Consider the following 14,319-nt stretch of genomic DNA (forward strand, 5'->3'; position numbering starts at 1 on the left):
CTTAGATATGCAGATGACACCACCCTTATGAAAGTGAAGAGGAACTGAAGAGCCTGTTGATGAAAGTGAAAGAGGAGAGTGAAAAAGCTGGCTTAAAACTCAACTTGCAAAAAAACTAAAATCATGGCTTTCAGTCCCATCACTTCATGGCAAATAGACGGGGAAACTGTGGAAACAGTGACAGACTTTATTTTCTTGGTCTCCCAGTGACTGCAGCCATGAAATTAAAAGATGCTTGCTCCTTAGAAGAAAAGTTATGACCAACCTAGACAGCATATTAAAAAGCAGAGATATTATTTTATCGACAAAGGTCCATATAATCAAAGCTATGGTTTTTTCCAGTGATCGTGTAAAGATGTTAGAGTTGGACCATCAAGAAGGCTGAGTACCAAAGAACTGATGCTTTAGAACTGTGGTGCTGGAGAAGACTCTTGAGAGTTCCTGGACTGCACAGAGATCAAACCAGTCTATCCTAAAGGAAATCAACCCTGAATATTCATTGGAAGAACTGTTGCTCCAATATTTTGGCTACCTGATGTGAAGAGCCGACTCATTGGGAAAGACCCTGATGCTGGGAAAGATTAAAGGCATGAGGAGAGGGGGACAACAGAGGATGAGATAGTTGGGTGGCATCACTGATTCAGTGTGATTTGAGTTTGCGCAAACTCCAGGAGATAGTGAAGGACACAGGGAAACCCGGCATGCTGCAGTCCCTGGGGTCGCAAAGAGTTGGTCACAGCTGAGCAACAAAAAACAGCATAATGATAAAAGGGTCAATATACCAAGCTAACAGAACAATCCTAAATGTATATGCACCAAAGAGATCAGTTGTCTGGATTCTACAGGTTATTAATTTTCCAGTGCTATGTAATAAATTAGCCCAAAACTTAATAATTGAAAGCAGTAATAAACATGTGTTATCTTCTGTCAGTCAGAAATTCAGGATCAGCTTAGCTGGCGGCTCTAACTTGGAGTCTGTCATAAGGTTGAATCAAGATGTTGGTCAGGGCTTCAGCCTTCAGATGACTGGGGCTGGTGAAGCCACTTCCAAGGTTGCTCATATACATGGATGACAAGGTGGTTCTGATTATTAGTAGGGGCCCCAGTTTCTCTCCATATGGGCCTCTCCATAGGCTGCTTAAGTATCCTCATAACAAGACAGCTAGCTTCTTCCAAAAGAGGGAGATTTCAAGGGGGAAGTCACAACACCTAGTTTCAGAAGTCATAAATTGTCACTTTTACCACTTTCTATTCATTGGAGGCACATTGCTGAGTCTGACCCACATTCAAGGGGAGAAAAATTCATTTCTCCATTTTAAAGGGAGGAATGTCAAGAAATCTGTTGACATAGTTGAAAACCAAAACATATGGGAAGTCAGATATGCTTGATTAGCCTCAAGTGCCTTTAGATTGATTCAGTGACATCTCTAGGCCTGGCTTATCTGAGTTTCCACTCAGTGAGCTCAGCATCTGTTTGATCTTTGCCTCCACAACTGAAAAATAAAAACTGCTTGGAGGCAAAGGGAAACACCAAACCAGCATAACCCAAATTACCTTCAACATCAGGCCATCTCCAACCTCTGGCCACCTCTCTTTGGCCATCTGTGTCCCCTACCTTAATCTAGATGTCTTCTGGATTTCTGGCTGACCAATACACTTTCCCAGTGTTCTGCATGGGACAGCAAAGCTCTGTAAGGATGCTGTCAAAGTCAGGCTGCCCTGTGTCTATTTGTACCTCTGCATTGCAAAATTAAGTGTGATTTTGAATCTGATCTGCTTCACCAGCACTGGGTTTTTGGATGTATGTGGTCTCTCTGAGAGATAGTTTGGGTCAACTTCAGAGTATCCCTGTTGTGGAAGGCTACATTGCTGAGTCTCTTGTCCAGGCCCCTGGGGAACAGAAGGCCCTTCACAGCAGCCCCCTGTACTAGCAAAGACTCTTTATCAGCTGTCCACTTTAGGATCTGCTATTTCCCCAGAAGGAGAAGAGTGACTGCTTGCTAAGTGAAACCACTGTGCTCACATGGTCTGCATCCACATATTTAAATTTCATAACATCATGCCCATTTCTAGATGAAAACTGCCACCCCAGGAGGCACAGAATCTTGCCTGGCTCTCTCTGGCGCTAAAGCCACACAGTAAACCCCTTTTCTCCCAGCAGTAATCACTGGCCACCCTGACTGTGTCTTTCAAGCTGTTATTTGGGCCACTTTATCAACAAGGAGGATCTTTCTAGGGCAATGTGAGGGGCTCCTGAAGTGCTGTCTGTGGGTGGCTACCCAGGAAAGCCATGCCTCAATGGCTTCCTCCTCTCCTGAGTGCTAGAGGGGCCTGAGAGGTTGATAACCACCTCTCAAAAGTGACCTTGAGATTCAGGCCCCTAGAAGTTTCCACAGAGCAAAGGATCCCACCTCTTTTGCCTTTTCACTTCATTTATCACACACCATCTGGTTTGAGGAAGAGGAGAGATGAGCTTGCATGAAGTTCCCTGTTTGAAAGGAGGAGAAAAGGAGCGGGCAGGAGCACCCTACAGAAGGAAGATTTGCAGGGACTTCCCTGGGGGTCCAGTGGTTAGACCTCCACAATTTCACTGCCAAAGGCATGGGTTCAATCCCTGGTTTGGGGACTAAGATCCTGCAAGTCACACAGTGTGACCAAAAAGAAAAAAGAGGATTTGCAACAGTTGGAAAGTGCAGGGCAAGAACCAGTGTTTCCATAAACCAACCACTATTTCTAGTAAGGAAGCACATGGATCACAGATAACAGATGTAAAAGGATTTGCATAAAAATGTTAGTTGTGATTATTTATACACTTTTACTGATCCAAAAAAGCTTGTTGCATCCATCAAAATTGTTAGACTGCTTGGTCTGTTTGCAGTGAACGATCCTTAGAGTTTGTATCCAGTTCTGAGCAGGGCCCTCTGTTCTTCTGAGGGCTCTCGGTTTCTGGACACAGTCTGAATGTCACGTAGCATTTGTTGCCAGGTTCAATGGCTCAAGCATAAGATCTAGCTCTTACTTTTGAGATTTTTTTATCCAAAGTTACAAAATCTTAAACTTTGTCACATTGAAACTCACAAACCCTGAATGCTTAGGAGTCCCTACCCACTCATGAAATATAGGAAGAGGACAAAAATATGAGTTTCATGAAAACATTCTTTGTTGTCCTGGAGTCATTGGTCATCACAGATAACTCACTGCCAGAATGACTGCAGCCTGGGGGGAGCAGGGGCTGACCCCACAAAGGAGCCTTAATCCCATACAGCCCTGCTTTTGACCCTGGATCCAGAAGCTACACAGATGGCCTCATTAACTTTGGAACATCATTGAGACATCCTAATAAAACCAGTCTTGGGATTAACCCCAGGTTAGAATGTAACTTTGACATGTAGCAACTACCTGCATTTGCACTTTGGAGGTGGTACAGGTTATGTTGCCAGCAGGAGAGCCTGAGCAACAACAGCCAGACACCCAATGTCTTCTTCCATCCACACTGAGATGGATTTAATTCTTCATCTACTTGTGTGGTCTTATCCAGTGATTACTGATAAACTGATTCTTTGGGTGTTGGCATGGGAGAGCCCTGATGTGGAACACTTGCTGATTCTCATAGTCTAAATACTCCCACCATGGCCAGTTTCAAGTTATCAATAGTTTAATCATTGGTTGGCCAAGTTTCTGAGTATCTAACAATCAGTTCTCAGAATCCAGCCCTCACTAGCTCCAGCATTTGACCCAAAGTATTTAACAGAGAGACCTATCCATGTGTTTCTCATGCAGTCTTCCTTGGATGTTCACTCACTCATCCAATGTTCATACACTTTACAAATATCTAATGAATGCTATATTTTTTTATTGCTGCTCTAACAAAATACTACAAGTTTAATAGCTTAAGACAGTTTATTAGCTCACAATCCTGTTGGTCACAAATTCAGCATAGTGTGGCTGGATTCTCTGCTCAGGGTCTCACCAGGCTAAAATCAAGGTATCAGCAGGGCTGTGGTTCCCTCCCACCTGGGACTCGAGGTCCTCTTCCAGGTTCACTGACTTTTGATAGAAATTTATTTTCTTCTCTTGCTCCCCAATGTGGCATCCTCTAGAAGGCCCCCAGCAACAGAGGATAGAGGATTCTCTTGATTCTAATTTCTCTGATTTCCTTTCTTGCCACATCTCTCTCTGACTCTTCTGCCTTCCTCTTCTTTTTCTAAGGGCTCATGTGATTACATTGGGCCCTTCCAGATATCCATGGTAATCTCCCTAGGTTAAAGTCAGTAATCTTAATTACACTGCAAAATTCCTTTTGCTATTCACAAGGGGGTGAAGGTCATGGAGGCCAAAATTCTGCCTACAGGTGCCAACCATGTACCAATCACTGTCCTTGTCATTTGGGAAACTTCAGTGGACAAAACAGACAAAATGTCCTGCCTTCGTGGAACTTACATTCTAAACTAAGGGTGTAAAACACTCAAGGCCCTCGGTCATATATATGCCTTCATAGTTCAGATTTCTTTTGCTTGGATGTTAATTAAATTTCTGCCTTATTCCCTCCTCTAACCAGGGAGGCCCAAGAATTTGTGGAGAAGTATGAAGGAGCCTTGGGAAAGGGCAAAGGCAAGCGACTCTACGCCTGTAGGATGCTGATGGCTAAGGTGTGTGGTTCAGAGGTTGCAAACCTATGGGAGGACTTGCTCAGTTGCTGACCATCACAGACACCTGTCCAGCTTCACAGCTTGTATCCACCTCCCCCAGAATCCTGAGTCTGAGGTCCAGTCAGTCATTCTAATTTATCCAGGAATGAAACCAACTGTCCATTTCTCTCTAATTTACTGTGAGGGCTTCGATATACTGGAGACTTGTTTCCCATCCAGTGAAGAATTAAACTCACAGAATTAATGGTGTTGAATCTACTGGTATCTTATTTTACAAGCCCCCAAATCAAGACTTTGGTTTGGTGGAGACCCAGAAGGGCCATGATTTAATCAGAGTCATACAGAAGACAAACAGAGATGTCAACAGGGCGTCAAGGACAGCTCTGGCGTGTTATGTCATAACCTGGGCTTCTGATTCAAGCTAAAGTAATGACCTCTAATTGGTTATTTAACATGAAACTATGGAAGTATCCTTCCTTTACCTACTTATCTGAAAAACTATCATTTTCATTCACTTAATTCTTATATAGGGCCTTTTTTGCAGCTTTTATTTGAATTCATCATTTCAACTATTGATTCAGTCTAATGGCTCATAAGGCTTCCTCTTTTTACCTTTCTTTGTCAAAAATGTCTTGGCCAGGTCTTTCCTATGTTTCCATTTGCATTTTGTTATGTTTTATTAACACTGTTTTTTTTCCATATGCAATTTTAAAATCACTTTGCCAATTTCCAGTATAGTCCATTGAGATTTTGAATGGAAATTTTTTTAAAAGCATAGTCAATTTTATTCTCTTTAAACCACAAAATAGAGTGGAAATTTTTTAAATCTTTGATTTAATTTGGGAAAACTTATCTGTAGAATATCAAGTCTTCACATCTAAGAATATCATAATTTTTCAAGCTTTAGTTTTATATCCTTCAGCAAAGTTTGTCATTTTCTTCATATAGATCTTTTCTATGTTATATGTTATTTCTACAAAATTTACATTTTTGTTCTTTTGTGAATGAGATCATTTTTCCTTTTATTTAATAACTAGATATTGCTGGTATGCAGGAAAACTGTATTTGAATATTCATTTTTAATCTGCTTCCTCTATTGTGCTTCCTTATTAGTTTTAATCATTTTCATCTAATTGTATATGTACAGATATTTTTTTTGAGTTCTAAGTCATTCCTGTCCTGAACTGTAGATTAGCAATACTAGAACAGTTTCAGTTGATGATGATGATCATAAGTCTCTTTGCTTTTCCATTACTTTCATGAAAATGACTCCAGTGTTTAACATTAGATTGATGGGAGTTGTTACCTTGACAACTTTGAAATAGATTTTCTTTCTCACAATAAGAAATTATCCTTTTATTTCTAGTTTAATAAGACTTCCATTTTATTGGAATTTCCAAATAGATGTTCAGTTCAGTTTAGTTCAGTCGCTCAGTTGTGTCCAACTCTTTGTGACCCCGTAGACTGCAAAACACCAGGCTTCCCTGTCGATCACCAACTCCCAGAGCTTGCTCAAACTCATGTCCATTGAATCAGTGATGCCATCCAACCATCTTGTTCTCTGTCATCCCATTCTCCTGCCTTCAATCTTTCCCAGCATCAGGGTCTTTTCCAGTGTCAGTTATTCGCATTAGGTGGCCAGAGTATTGGAGCTTCAGCTTCAGCAATAGTCCTTCCAATGAATATTCAGGACTGATTTCCTTTAGGACTCACTGGTTTGATATCCTTGCAGTCCAAGGGACTCTCAAGAGTCTTCTCAAACACCATAGTTCAAAAGCATCAATTCTCCCACACTCCGCTTTCTTTATGGTCTAACTCTCACATCCATACATACATAACCATACATACATAACTTTGACTAAACATACCTCCTTTGTCAGCAAAGTAATGTCTCTGCTCTTTAATATGCTGTCTAGGTTAGTCATAACTTTTCTTCCAAGGAGCAGGCATCTTTTAATTTCATGGCTGCTGTCACCATCTGCAGTGATTTTGGAGTCCAAAAAAATAAAGTCTGACACTGTTTCCCCATCTATTTCCCATGAAGTGATGGGACCAGAAGCCATGGTCTTAGTTTTTTGAACGTTGAGTTTTAAACCAGCTTTTTCACTCTCCTCTTTCACTTTCATTAACAGGCTCTTTAGTGTTTCTTCACTTTCTGCCATAAGGGTGGTGTTATCTGCCTATCTGAGGTTATTGATATTTCTCCCAGCAATCTTGATTCCAGCTTGTGCTTCTTCCAGCCCAGCATTTCTCATGATGTACTCTGCATAGAAGTTAAATAAGCAGGGTGACAATATACAGCCTTGACGTACTCTTTTTTTCCTATTTGGAACCAGTCTGTTGTTCCATGTCTGGTTCTAACTGTTGCTTCTTGACCTGCATACAGGTTTCTCAGGAGGCAGGTCAGGTCGTCTGATATTCCCATCTCTTTAAGAATGTTCCACAGTTCGTTGTGATCCACACACTCAAAGTCTTTGGCATAATCAACAAAGCAGTAGATGTTTTTCTGGAACTCTCTTGCTTTTTCGATGATCCAATGGATGTTGGCAATTTGATCTCTGGTTCCTCTGCCTTTTCTAAATCCAGCTTGAACATCTGGAAGTTCTCGTTTCACATACTATTGAAACCTGACTTGGAGAATTTTGAGCATTGCTTTGCTAGCGTGTGAGATGAATGCAATTGTGCGGTAGTTTGAACATTCTTCAGGATTGCCTTTCTTTGGTATTGTAATGAAAACTGAGCTTTTCCAGTTCTGTGGCCACTGCTGAGTTTTCCAAATTTGTTGGCGTATTGAATATGGCACTTTAATAGCATCATCTTTTAGGATTTGAAATAGTTCAGCTGGAATTCTAACACCTCCACTAGCTTTGTTCATAGCGATACTTCCTAAGATAAATAGATGTTAGATTTTGTTAAATACCTTTCCCTTCTGTTCATAAACTTAGTTTTATCGGGCACATCTGATTTTCAAGTATTTTATTTATAATTTTTACATAAATTTTCGCAAGATTGAATTTATATGTGCACATACACACACATGCATACTGTCTTGGCATATTTTAATATTAGGGTTGTACTTGCTTTGTAAATTAAATGAATAGCATTACCTCCCTTTTACGCTGTAAATCAGCTGGTGGAGAGTGATTTTTTTTTTTTTGGAAAATTGAAAGATGGCATCCTGAAAACTATACAGGTCAGGAAGCATTTTATAGAATATCTTGATAATTTTTTAATGTTTTTCCAATTGGGATAGTCAAGTTTTAACTTCTTCTTGGGGTCATTTTGATATTTTTTATCTTCCCAGACTTGATCCTTTCATTAAGAGTTTCATATGTATTAACAGAAAATTGCATATAGAATAGTCTCATAATTTTTGTAATTACATTTTATATATGTTGAGTTTAAATCTTTTTTATCCCTAATATTATTTTTTCTTCTTTTTCCATTATAGTTGCCTGACAACTATCAATGGGTCACATTAATTTTTATCTAAAAGCCACTTATCACTTAACAACTGCACACTCAGAATTTTCTTCTCAACTGAGGAATGTATTCTTCAAATATGTCTGATAAATGATCCAATTTGTTTCTGTTCAAACAGTTCCAGCTTCTTCCCTCGAAGGATGGCTGCCAATTCCTCATTCTTTGTATTTACTTTACCTCACGATTTTTAATTCTCTGCTTATTCTCTCTTTGCATCTCAGAAATTTCTCAGGTTTATTTTCAATATCATTGGATCAATTTTCTTTTGTCTCAATTAAAGTGTAATGTTTATTTTCCTTCTGTTACTGAACTTTTAGCAATCTTGTAATCAATTCTTCCACACTTCACCTGTATTCTTTTATTTTCCAGCCACAAGGCTTGTGGGATCTTAGTTCCCTGGACCAAGGATTGAACCCATTCCCTCAGCAGTGAAAATGCAGAGTCCTAAACCACTGGGCTGCCAGGGAGTTCTGCCACCCCCCCACACACACACCCCATATTCTTTTTTAAAACTCTAATTGCTATCCTGTACTTTAGAAGCCATGTTTTTTGTATCCTGCTAAGAATATTGATGGCATAGAAAATGGTGACCCACTCTAGTATTCTTGCCTGGGAAATCTCATGCACAGAGGAGCCTGGAGGGCTACAGTCTATGGGGTCACAAAGAGTTGGACATGACTGAGTGACTAAGCACATATGCAAGCAAGAATATTGAAGCGTCTCTCAAAATTTAATTATGTCCCTGGTGGCTCAGAGGTATAAGCGTCTGCCTCTAATGCGGGAAACCCGGGTTTGATCCCTGGGTCGGGAAGATCCCCTGGAGAAGGAAATGGTAACCCACTCCAGTATTCTTGCCAGGAGAATCCCATGGACGGAGAAGCCTGGTAGGCTACAGTCCACGGGGTCGTAAAGAGTTGGACACAACTGAGCGACAGAACGGAACGGAACGGATCCTGGAGGAAATACTTTCTAAAAACCTCAAAGAAAGGGATCTCTTTTTTCCTTGTTTAGCACACTGTTTCTCAGCCTTCACTGACTGTTTTTGCTTATTCAGATTCAGATATCATCCACAGGCAGGATGTGCCTGTGTCTCGTTTGACTGATGTTTGAAATCTTTTCTCCTATATCCAGCTGAAGAGCAAGATGACACGCACAGCCAGGAACCCCGTCCGAGGGGGCAGCTACCATCTCACACAGTTCTGAGGGAGTTGAGGTCTTCTCCCACCCACGCCCAGGCTCAGTTTTCTGATTCGCTAAATCAATGAAGGATAAGAGTTTCAATACTGAGCTTCTTCTCCCAGGCCTCTCTCTGCCTATGCCCCCCACCTCCAGGCATCACTTTTAGGCTGAGATGCCCTCAGGCTTGAGGGGCTGCAGGTGGTTGCCAAGTGACCAGACTGGCAGACTGTGTTTCCAAGGGCCTCACTTGACAACATTCATTACTCCATTGATCCTCAGCCTCGCAAAGCTATATTTTATACTGATTTTATCAGCACCCTCACAGAGGATCTGTCTCTCAGGTGAGGACTCACATTAATAAAGCTTAGGAGACAAATATATAAAATCAGATACCAGATTACTAATTTACGAGGGTAACCAATGCAAGAACTGAAAATTTTGAAGTCCATATCAATAGGGTCTTTTATTTTTGCTGGTAGAGTTATGTGCTGTGCTTAGTCGCTCAGTCGTGTCTGACTCTTTATGACCCCATGGATTGCAGCCTGCCAGGCTCCTCTGTCCATGAGATTCTCCAGGCAAGAATACTGGAGTGGGTTACCATGCCCTCCTCCAAGGGATCTTCCCAACCCAGGTCTCCCACACTACAGGCAGATTCTTTACCACCTGAGCCACCAGGGAATCCCAGTACAGTTTTATGGGAAGCTAAACAATAATCCCAGGCTTCCCAAGTGGCTCGGTGGTAAAGAATCCACCGGAGGAGATGCAGGTTCAATCTCTGGGTCAGGAAGATCCCCTGAAGTAGAAAATGGCAACCCACTCCAGTATTCTTGCCTGGGAAGTTCCATGGACAGAGCCTGGTGGGCTGCCATCCATGGGGTTGTCAGACATGACTTAATATGCACACATGAGTTATTATCCCAATTCCAATCTACTAATTTGCATTGAAAAAAATGACTGCCATAGAAATAAAAATATTCACAGCCCAGGTGATGGGCAAATGCTTTCCTTATAGACAGACCTACATAAGAAACCAAATAAACCAAAGATGGTTTTCAAGCACAGAATCAGAACTAGGAAAGGTAGAAGAAGCAATGGGATTAAGGTAGCCAGTGTCCCCACATCCCTGCTCGTCTTAGAAAGATCTTTGCTGTTATTATGAACCTGTCCTTTGCTTATGGGTCCCTCTTCTCCTTGGCATCTGTGACTATCTCCCTTCTGACAGGTAGTTTCCTTCCTTAAACAGTAATTATCCAAAAGCTATATAGTCAAAGCCTTTACATCTGAAAGTCCATCTAGTTCCTTCAGATAAATCTTCCCTTTTATGCTTTAGTGAATTTACAAAGGAAAATCTCATTTCCTTCATGAACAAGTTCTTTTGAGACCTTTGTAACAATAGAAACTGATCTTAGAATTTTCTCTTTACTTCATCTTTGCCTGCTATTTTCTGTAAGTTTTTTTTAAAAAATTCCAAATAGATTTATTTCCAGGGGGTAGGACAGTTGAAGAGCATCCCCTGAAAGAGTAGACAGATTTTCATGCAGCCAGCAGACAGCTGCTCAGGTTTCTGACTGGTAAAAAGTGAGTGTTGGAGCTAGAGTAGACCCTGGAAAGGGGCATAATGCCTTCCTAACTAATGTTAGTGGGGGGAAATAAAAAAAGCAGGCTGCCATTTCACTGGAAGAAGAATGGGAAACCTGGGGCTGAGATCTCTTTACCACTGCCTTCAGTCTTATAGTTTAGCAACAGTTCCTATCAGATTAAGGCACTTGACTGTCTGCCAATTATAGGTGTGAGATTTTTTTTCCCCTTGAATTGTTGGTTTCAGATGAAGGAAGTTATATAAGAGTTTGCTAACCCAATTTGATTCCCCAAATCAGAAATTGTGCATAGACTTTCTAAGTTCATATGTAAACTGTCCAAACCTGAAATTTTATCAGCGTTATAGAAAATTGCAAGATATCGTGTTTCCCTGGCTTCTCTCTTACTCACACCTAACTTTGAAAGTGATGATGTAAGCATCCACCTCAGACAGACTGGTCTCAACAGCTCCAACATGACAGCCTCACTCACCTGTTGACATCGTGTTGACATGTCAACATCCACACGCACCTCCAAGCCCCAAAGCAGCATGTTAATGAACCGAGGGTGTTGTCTGTTTAATTTCAGAAATGGGTCAAGTTTAAAAGAGACTTTGATAATTTCAAGACTCAGTGTATCCCCTGGGAAATGAAGATCAAAGACATTGAAAGTGAGTATTTTGGCGTCACTGTTTTTAGTTGGTTTGCTGAAGGTTTTTCCAAGGGTTTGGACTGTGTTCTGGACCAACTGGTTAATTTATCATAGGTTCTGTTGTATTAGAAAAAGGAATGGGCTTTGGACTAGTTAGACCAGAATTTAAATTGTACTTCTTCACTTTCTGATTGTAGGAACTTAGGCAGATCGGTTAAGCCCTTTTTATTTGAAAAAAAAAAAAAGAGATGTATGTTCCACAGACTGACATGAAAATTGCATCCATCACACACATACAGTACTTGGCAGTGTTACCATCCTCCTTCTGCAACACTTACACCCACCGTCGTCTTCTCTTCAGGTCACTTTGGTTCTTCGGTGGCATCATATTTCATCTTCCTCCGATGGATGTATGGAGTTAACCTTGTCCTTTTTGGCTTAATATTTGGTCTAGTCATAATCCCAGAGGTAAGAAAAGAACTGCCTATAACTTTGGATAGTGTTATGAGGCTTATCATGACTTCCATCTTCATTTGTATGAAACAAATACTCTGTTTTACAAAGAATCCATCATTTGTCTTTAATTCGATGTTCACATCAATTGCCCAGAGAACCCAGTACAAAGAATGGAACCAGAATACTTGCATGTCTGAATGAATATGTGGACCCTACATTTTTCTACCTTTTATTTTACTTTGAGATTAGTCAAGAATTAATACTTCAGTGAGGTGTTTTCTTTTACCCTGAAAAAAAAAGAGAGAGAATGCATTACATTATAATTTATTACCCCAAAGAAACCCTGCATTTGAATAGCACTCCTCACTGTTCTCCCAGATGCAATCTTATTATGGATGTAGGCAGATCCTTACCTGTAAATGAGTAATAGAGAGACAAAAAATGAGCAAATGACCTGTGCAAATCTACATGATACACTTGTGGTGAGTGAGATCCCAGGTTTCCGGAGTTTTGTCCTGGGACCTTGTCCAGGGGTGACTGTGGTCCACTGGCACTCAGCACAGTGATTGCTATAGTCCTGTCTGAACCTCCTGGCACTAGTGCTGGGTCCACCAGCAGATCTACCTCTACAGCTCAGAGGGTAATGATATTTATGAATTTAGTAGTTTTTCCTTCCAGATTTATTAATTGGCTCTATGATAGGTTACTGATTCCTACTTTATTACAAATAATTCCATGAGAATATTAGAGTCAGTTCTAACTGTAGTCACATCCTTGGGAAACATTCCTGAATATCTATTTTTCACAAAATTAAAAGACTTCCACAGAATGTGAATTAAATTAGTTAGAAAAGGTTGAGGATCTATTATAATAGTATTAATACTTGGTAGCAAAGGAGTGTTATATTACTTACAAAACCATTGAATTCTTTCCTACATTACCTAAAGAGTGCACACCTGAAAATGAAGGATTATGAGTCAGTCCACTTTGACCTATAGCCCTAAGCCATTGTCACTCTCCCATACAAAGAAAAGGATTTTAACCTTCTGGTAAATGTATGCAAATGCTCTTGAAACAAAGCTGGTTCTCTTCAAGTGGAAAATATTGTCAGAAGTAAGTTTCACTTCTCCTCTCCATAACCTAGGAAGTGAGAGTTTTCTGCAGTAGTCAGTGAGGAATTTTATCTTCACAGACTCTTTGCTTTTTTTCTTGGGAGTTTTTGATTCCAAACAGATTTACTTCCATGAGAAGAGAGTACATTTAAATGCTGTAAACCTATGAGACATCACTAGAGTTTTGCTGTACAGTGATCCAAGAAAGCTGTGTGTTAGGGAAGTTGAATAATTTTAAAAATACTGAGGATTTTTTTTTCTCAAAGAAAACCTTACATCTTGTATAATTTACATAAATTAATATAATTTATAAGTATTTCATATACAGTGGACATTTGTTTGAAAAAAATGAAAATTTAGTGATTGGTGCTTTCCATTGAAGAAGGCAAGACCTTAACTGTCCAGGCAAGAGTACCTTGATTTGATTGGCAGGTGTTTAGGAAGCTGTATTGGAATAGGATGGAAGAAAGAAGAGAGACAGGGAAAGAATAGAACAGAGAGGACTTGATGACAGGTTGGACAACCACAGTTGAGAATGTTCAGTTCAGTTCAGTCTCTCAGTCGTGCCCGACTCTTTGCGACCCCATGAATCACAGCACGCTAGGCCTCCCTGTCCATTACCAACTCCCGGAGCTCACTCAAACTCATGTCCATCGAGTTGGTGAGGCCATCCAGCCATCTCATTCTCTGTCGTCCCCGTCTCCTCCCACCCCCAATCCCTCCCAGCATCAGACTCTTTTCCAGTGAGTCAACTCGTCGCATGAGGTGGCCAAAGTATTGGAGCTTCAGGCTCAGCATCAGTCCTTCCAATGAACACCCAGGATTAATCTCCTTTAGAATGGACTGGTTGGATATCCTTGCAGTCCAAGGGACTCTCAAGAGTCTTCTCCAACACCACAGTTCAAAAGCATCAATTCTTCGGCGATCAGCTTTCTTCACAGTCCAACTCTCACATCCATACATGACCACAGGAAAAACCATAGCCTTGACTGAACGGACCTTTGTTGGCAAAGTAATGTCTCTGCTTTTTAATATACTATCTAGGTTGGTCATAACTTTCCTTCCAAGGAGTGAGCGTCTTAATTTCCTGGCTGCAATCAGCATCTGCAGTGATTTTGGAGCCCAAAAAAATAAAGTCTGACACTGTTTCTACTGTTTCCCCATCTATTTCCCATGAAGTGATGGGACCAGATGCCATGATCTTTGTTTTC

The 14,319-nt window shown here is 40.7% G+C and overlaps 1 protein-coding gene across 1 annotated transcript in view; it reads left to right on the forward strand.

Annotated features, from left to right (window-relative positions):
- The window catches only part of TMC2 (transmembrane channel like 2), a 77,634-nt gene that overhangs the window by 15,360 nt on the left and 47,955 nt on the right, over positions 1-14,319 (forward strand). Inside the window, 3 exon segments of the mRNA XM_088843656.1 lie at positions 4,559-4,649; positions 11,478-11,559; positions 11,902-12,008. Coding sequence (XP_088699782.1) covers positions 4,559-4,649; positions 11,478-11,559; positions 11,902-12,008 — 280 coding nt within the window.

This window comes from Moschus berezovskii, chromosome 15 (assembly GCF_049115385.1).
Source record: "Moschus berezovskii isolate FMDL1 chromosome 15, NW_MosBer_1.0, whole genome shotgun sequence".
Classification (NCBI taxonomy): Eukaryota; Metazoa; Chordata; class Mammalia; order Artiodactyla; family Moschidae; genus Moschus; species Moschus berezovskii.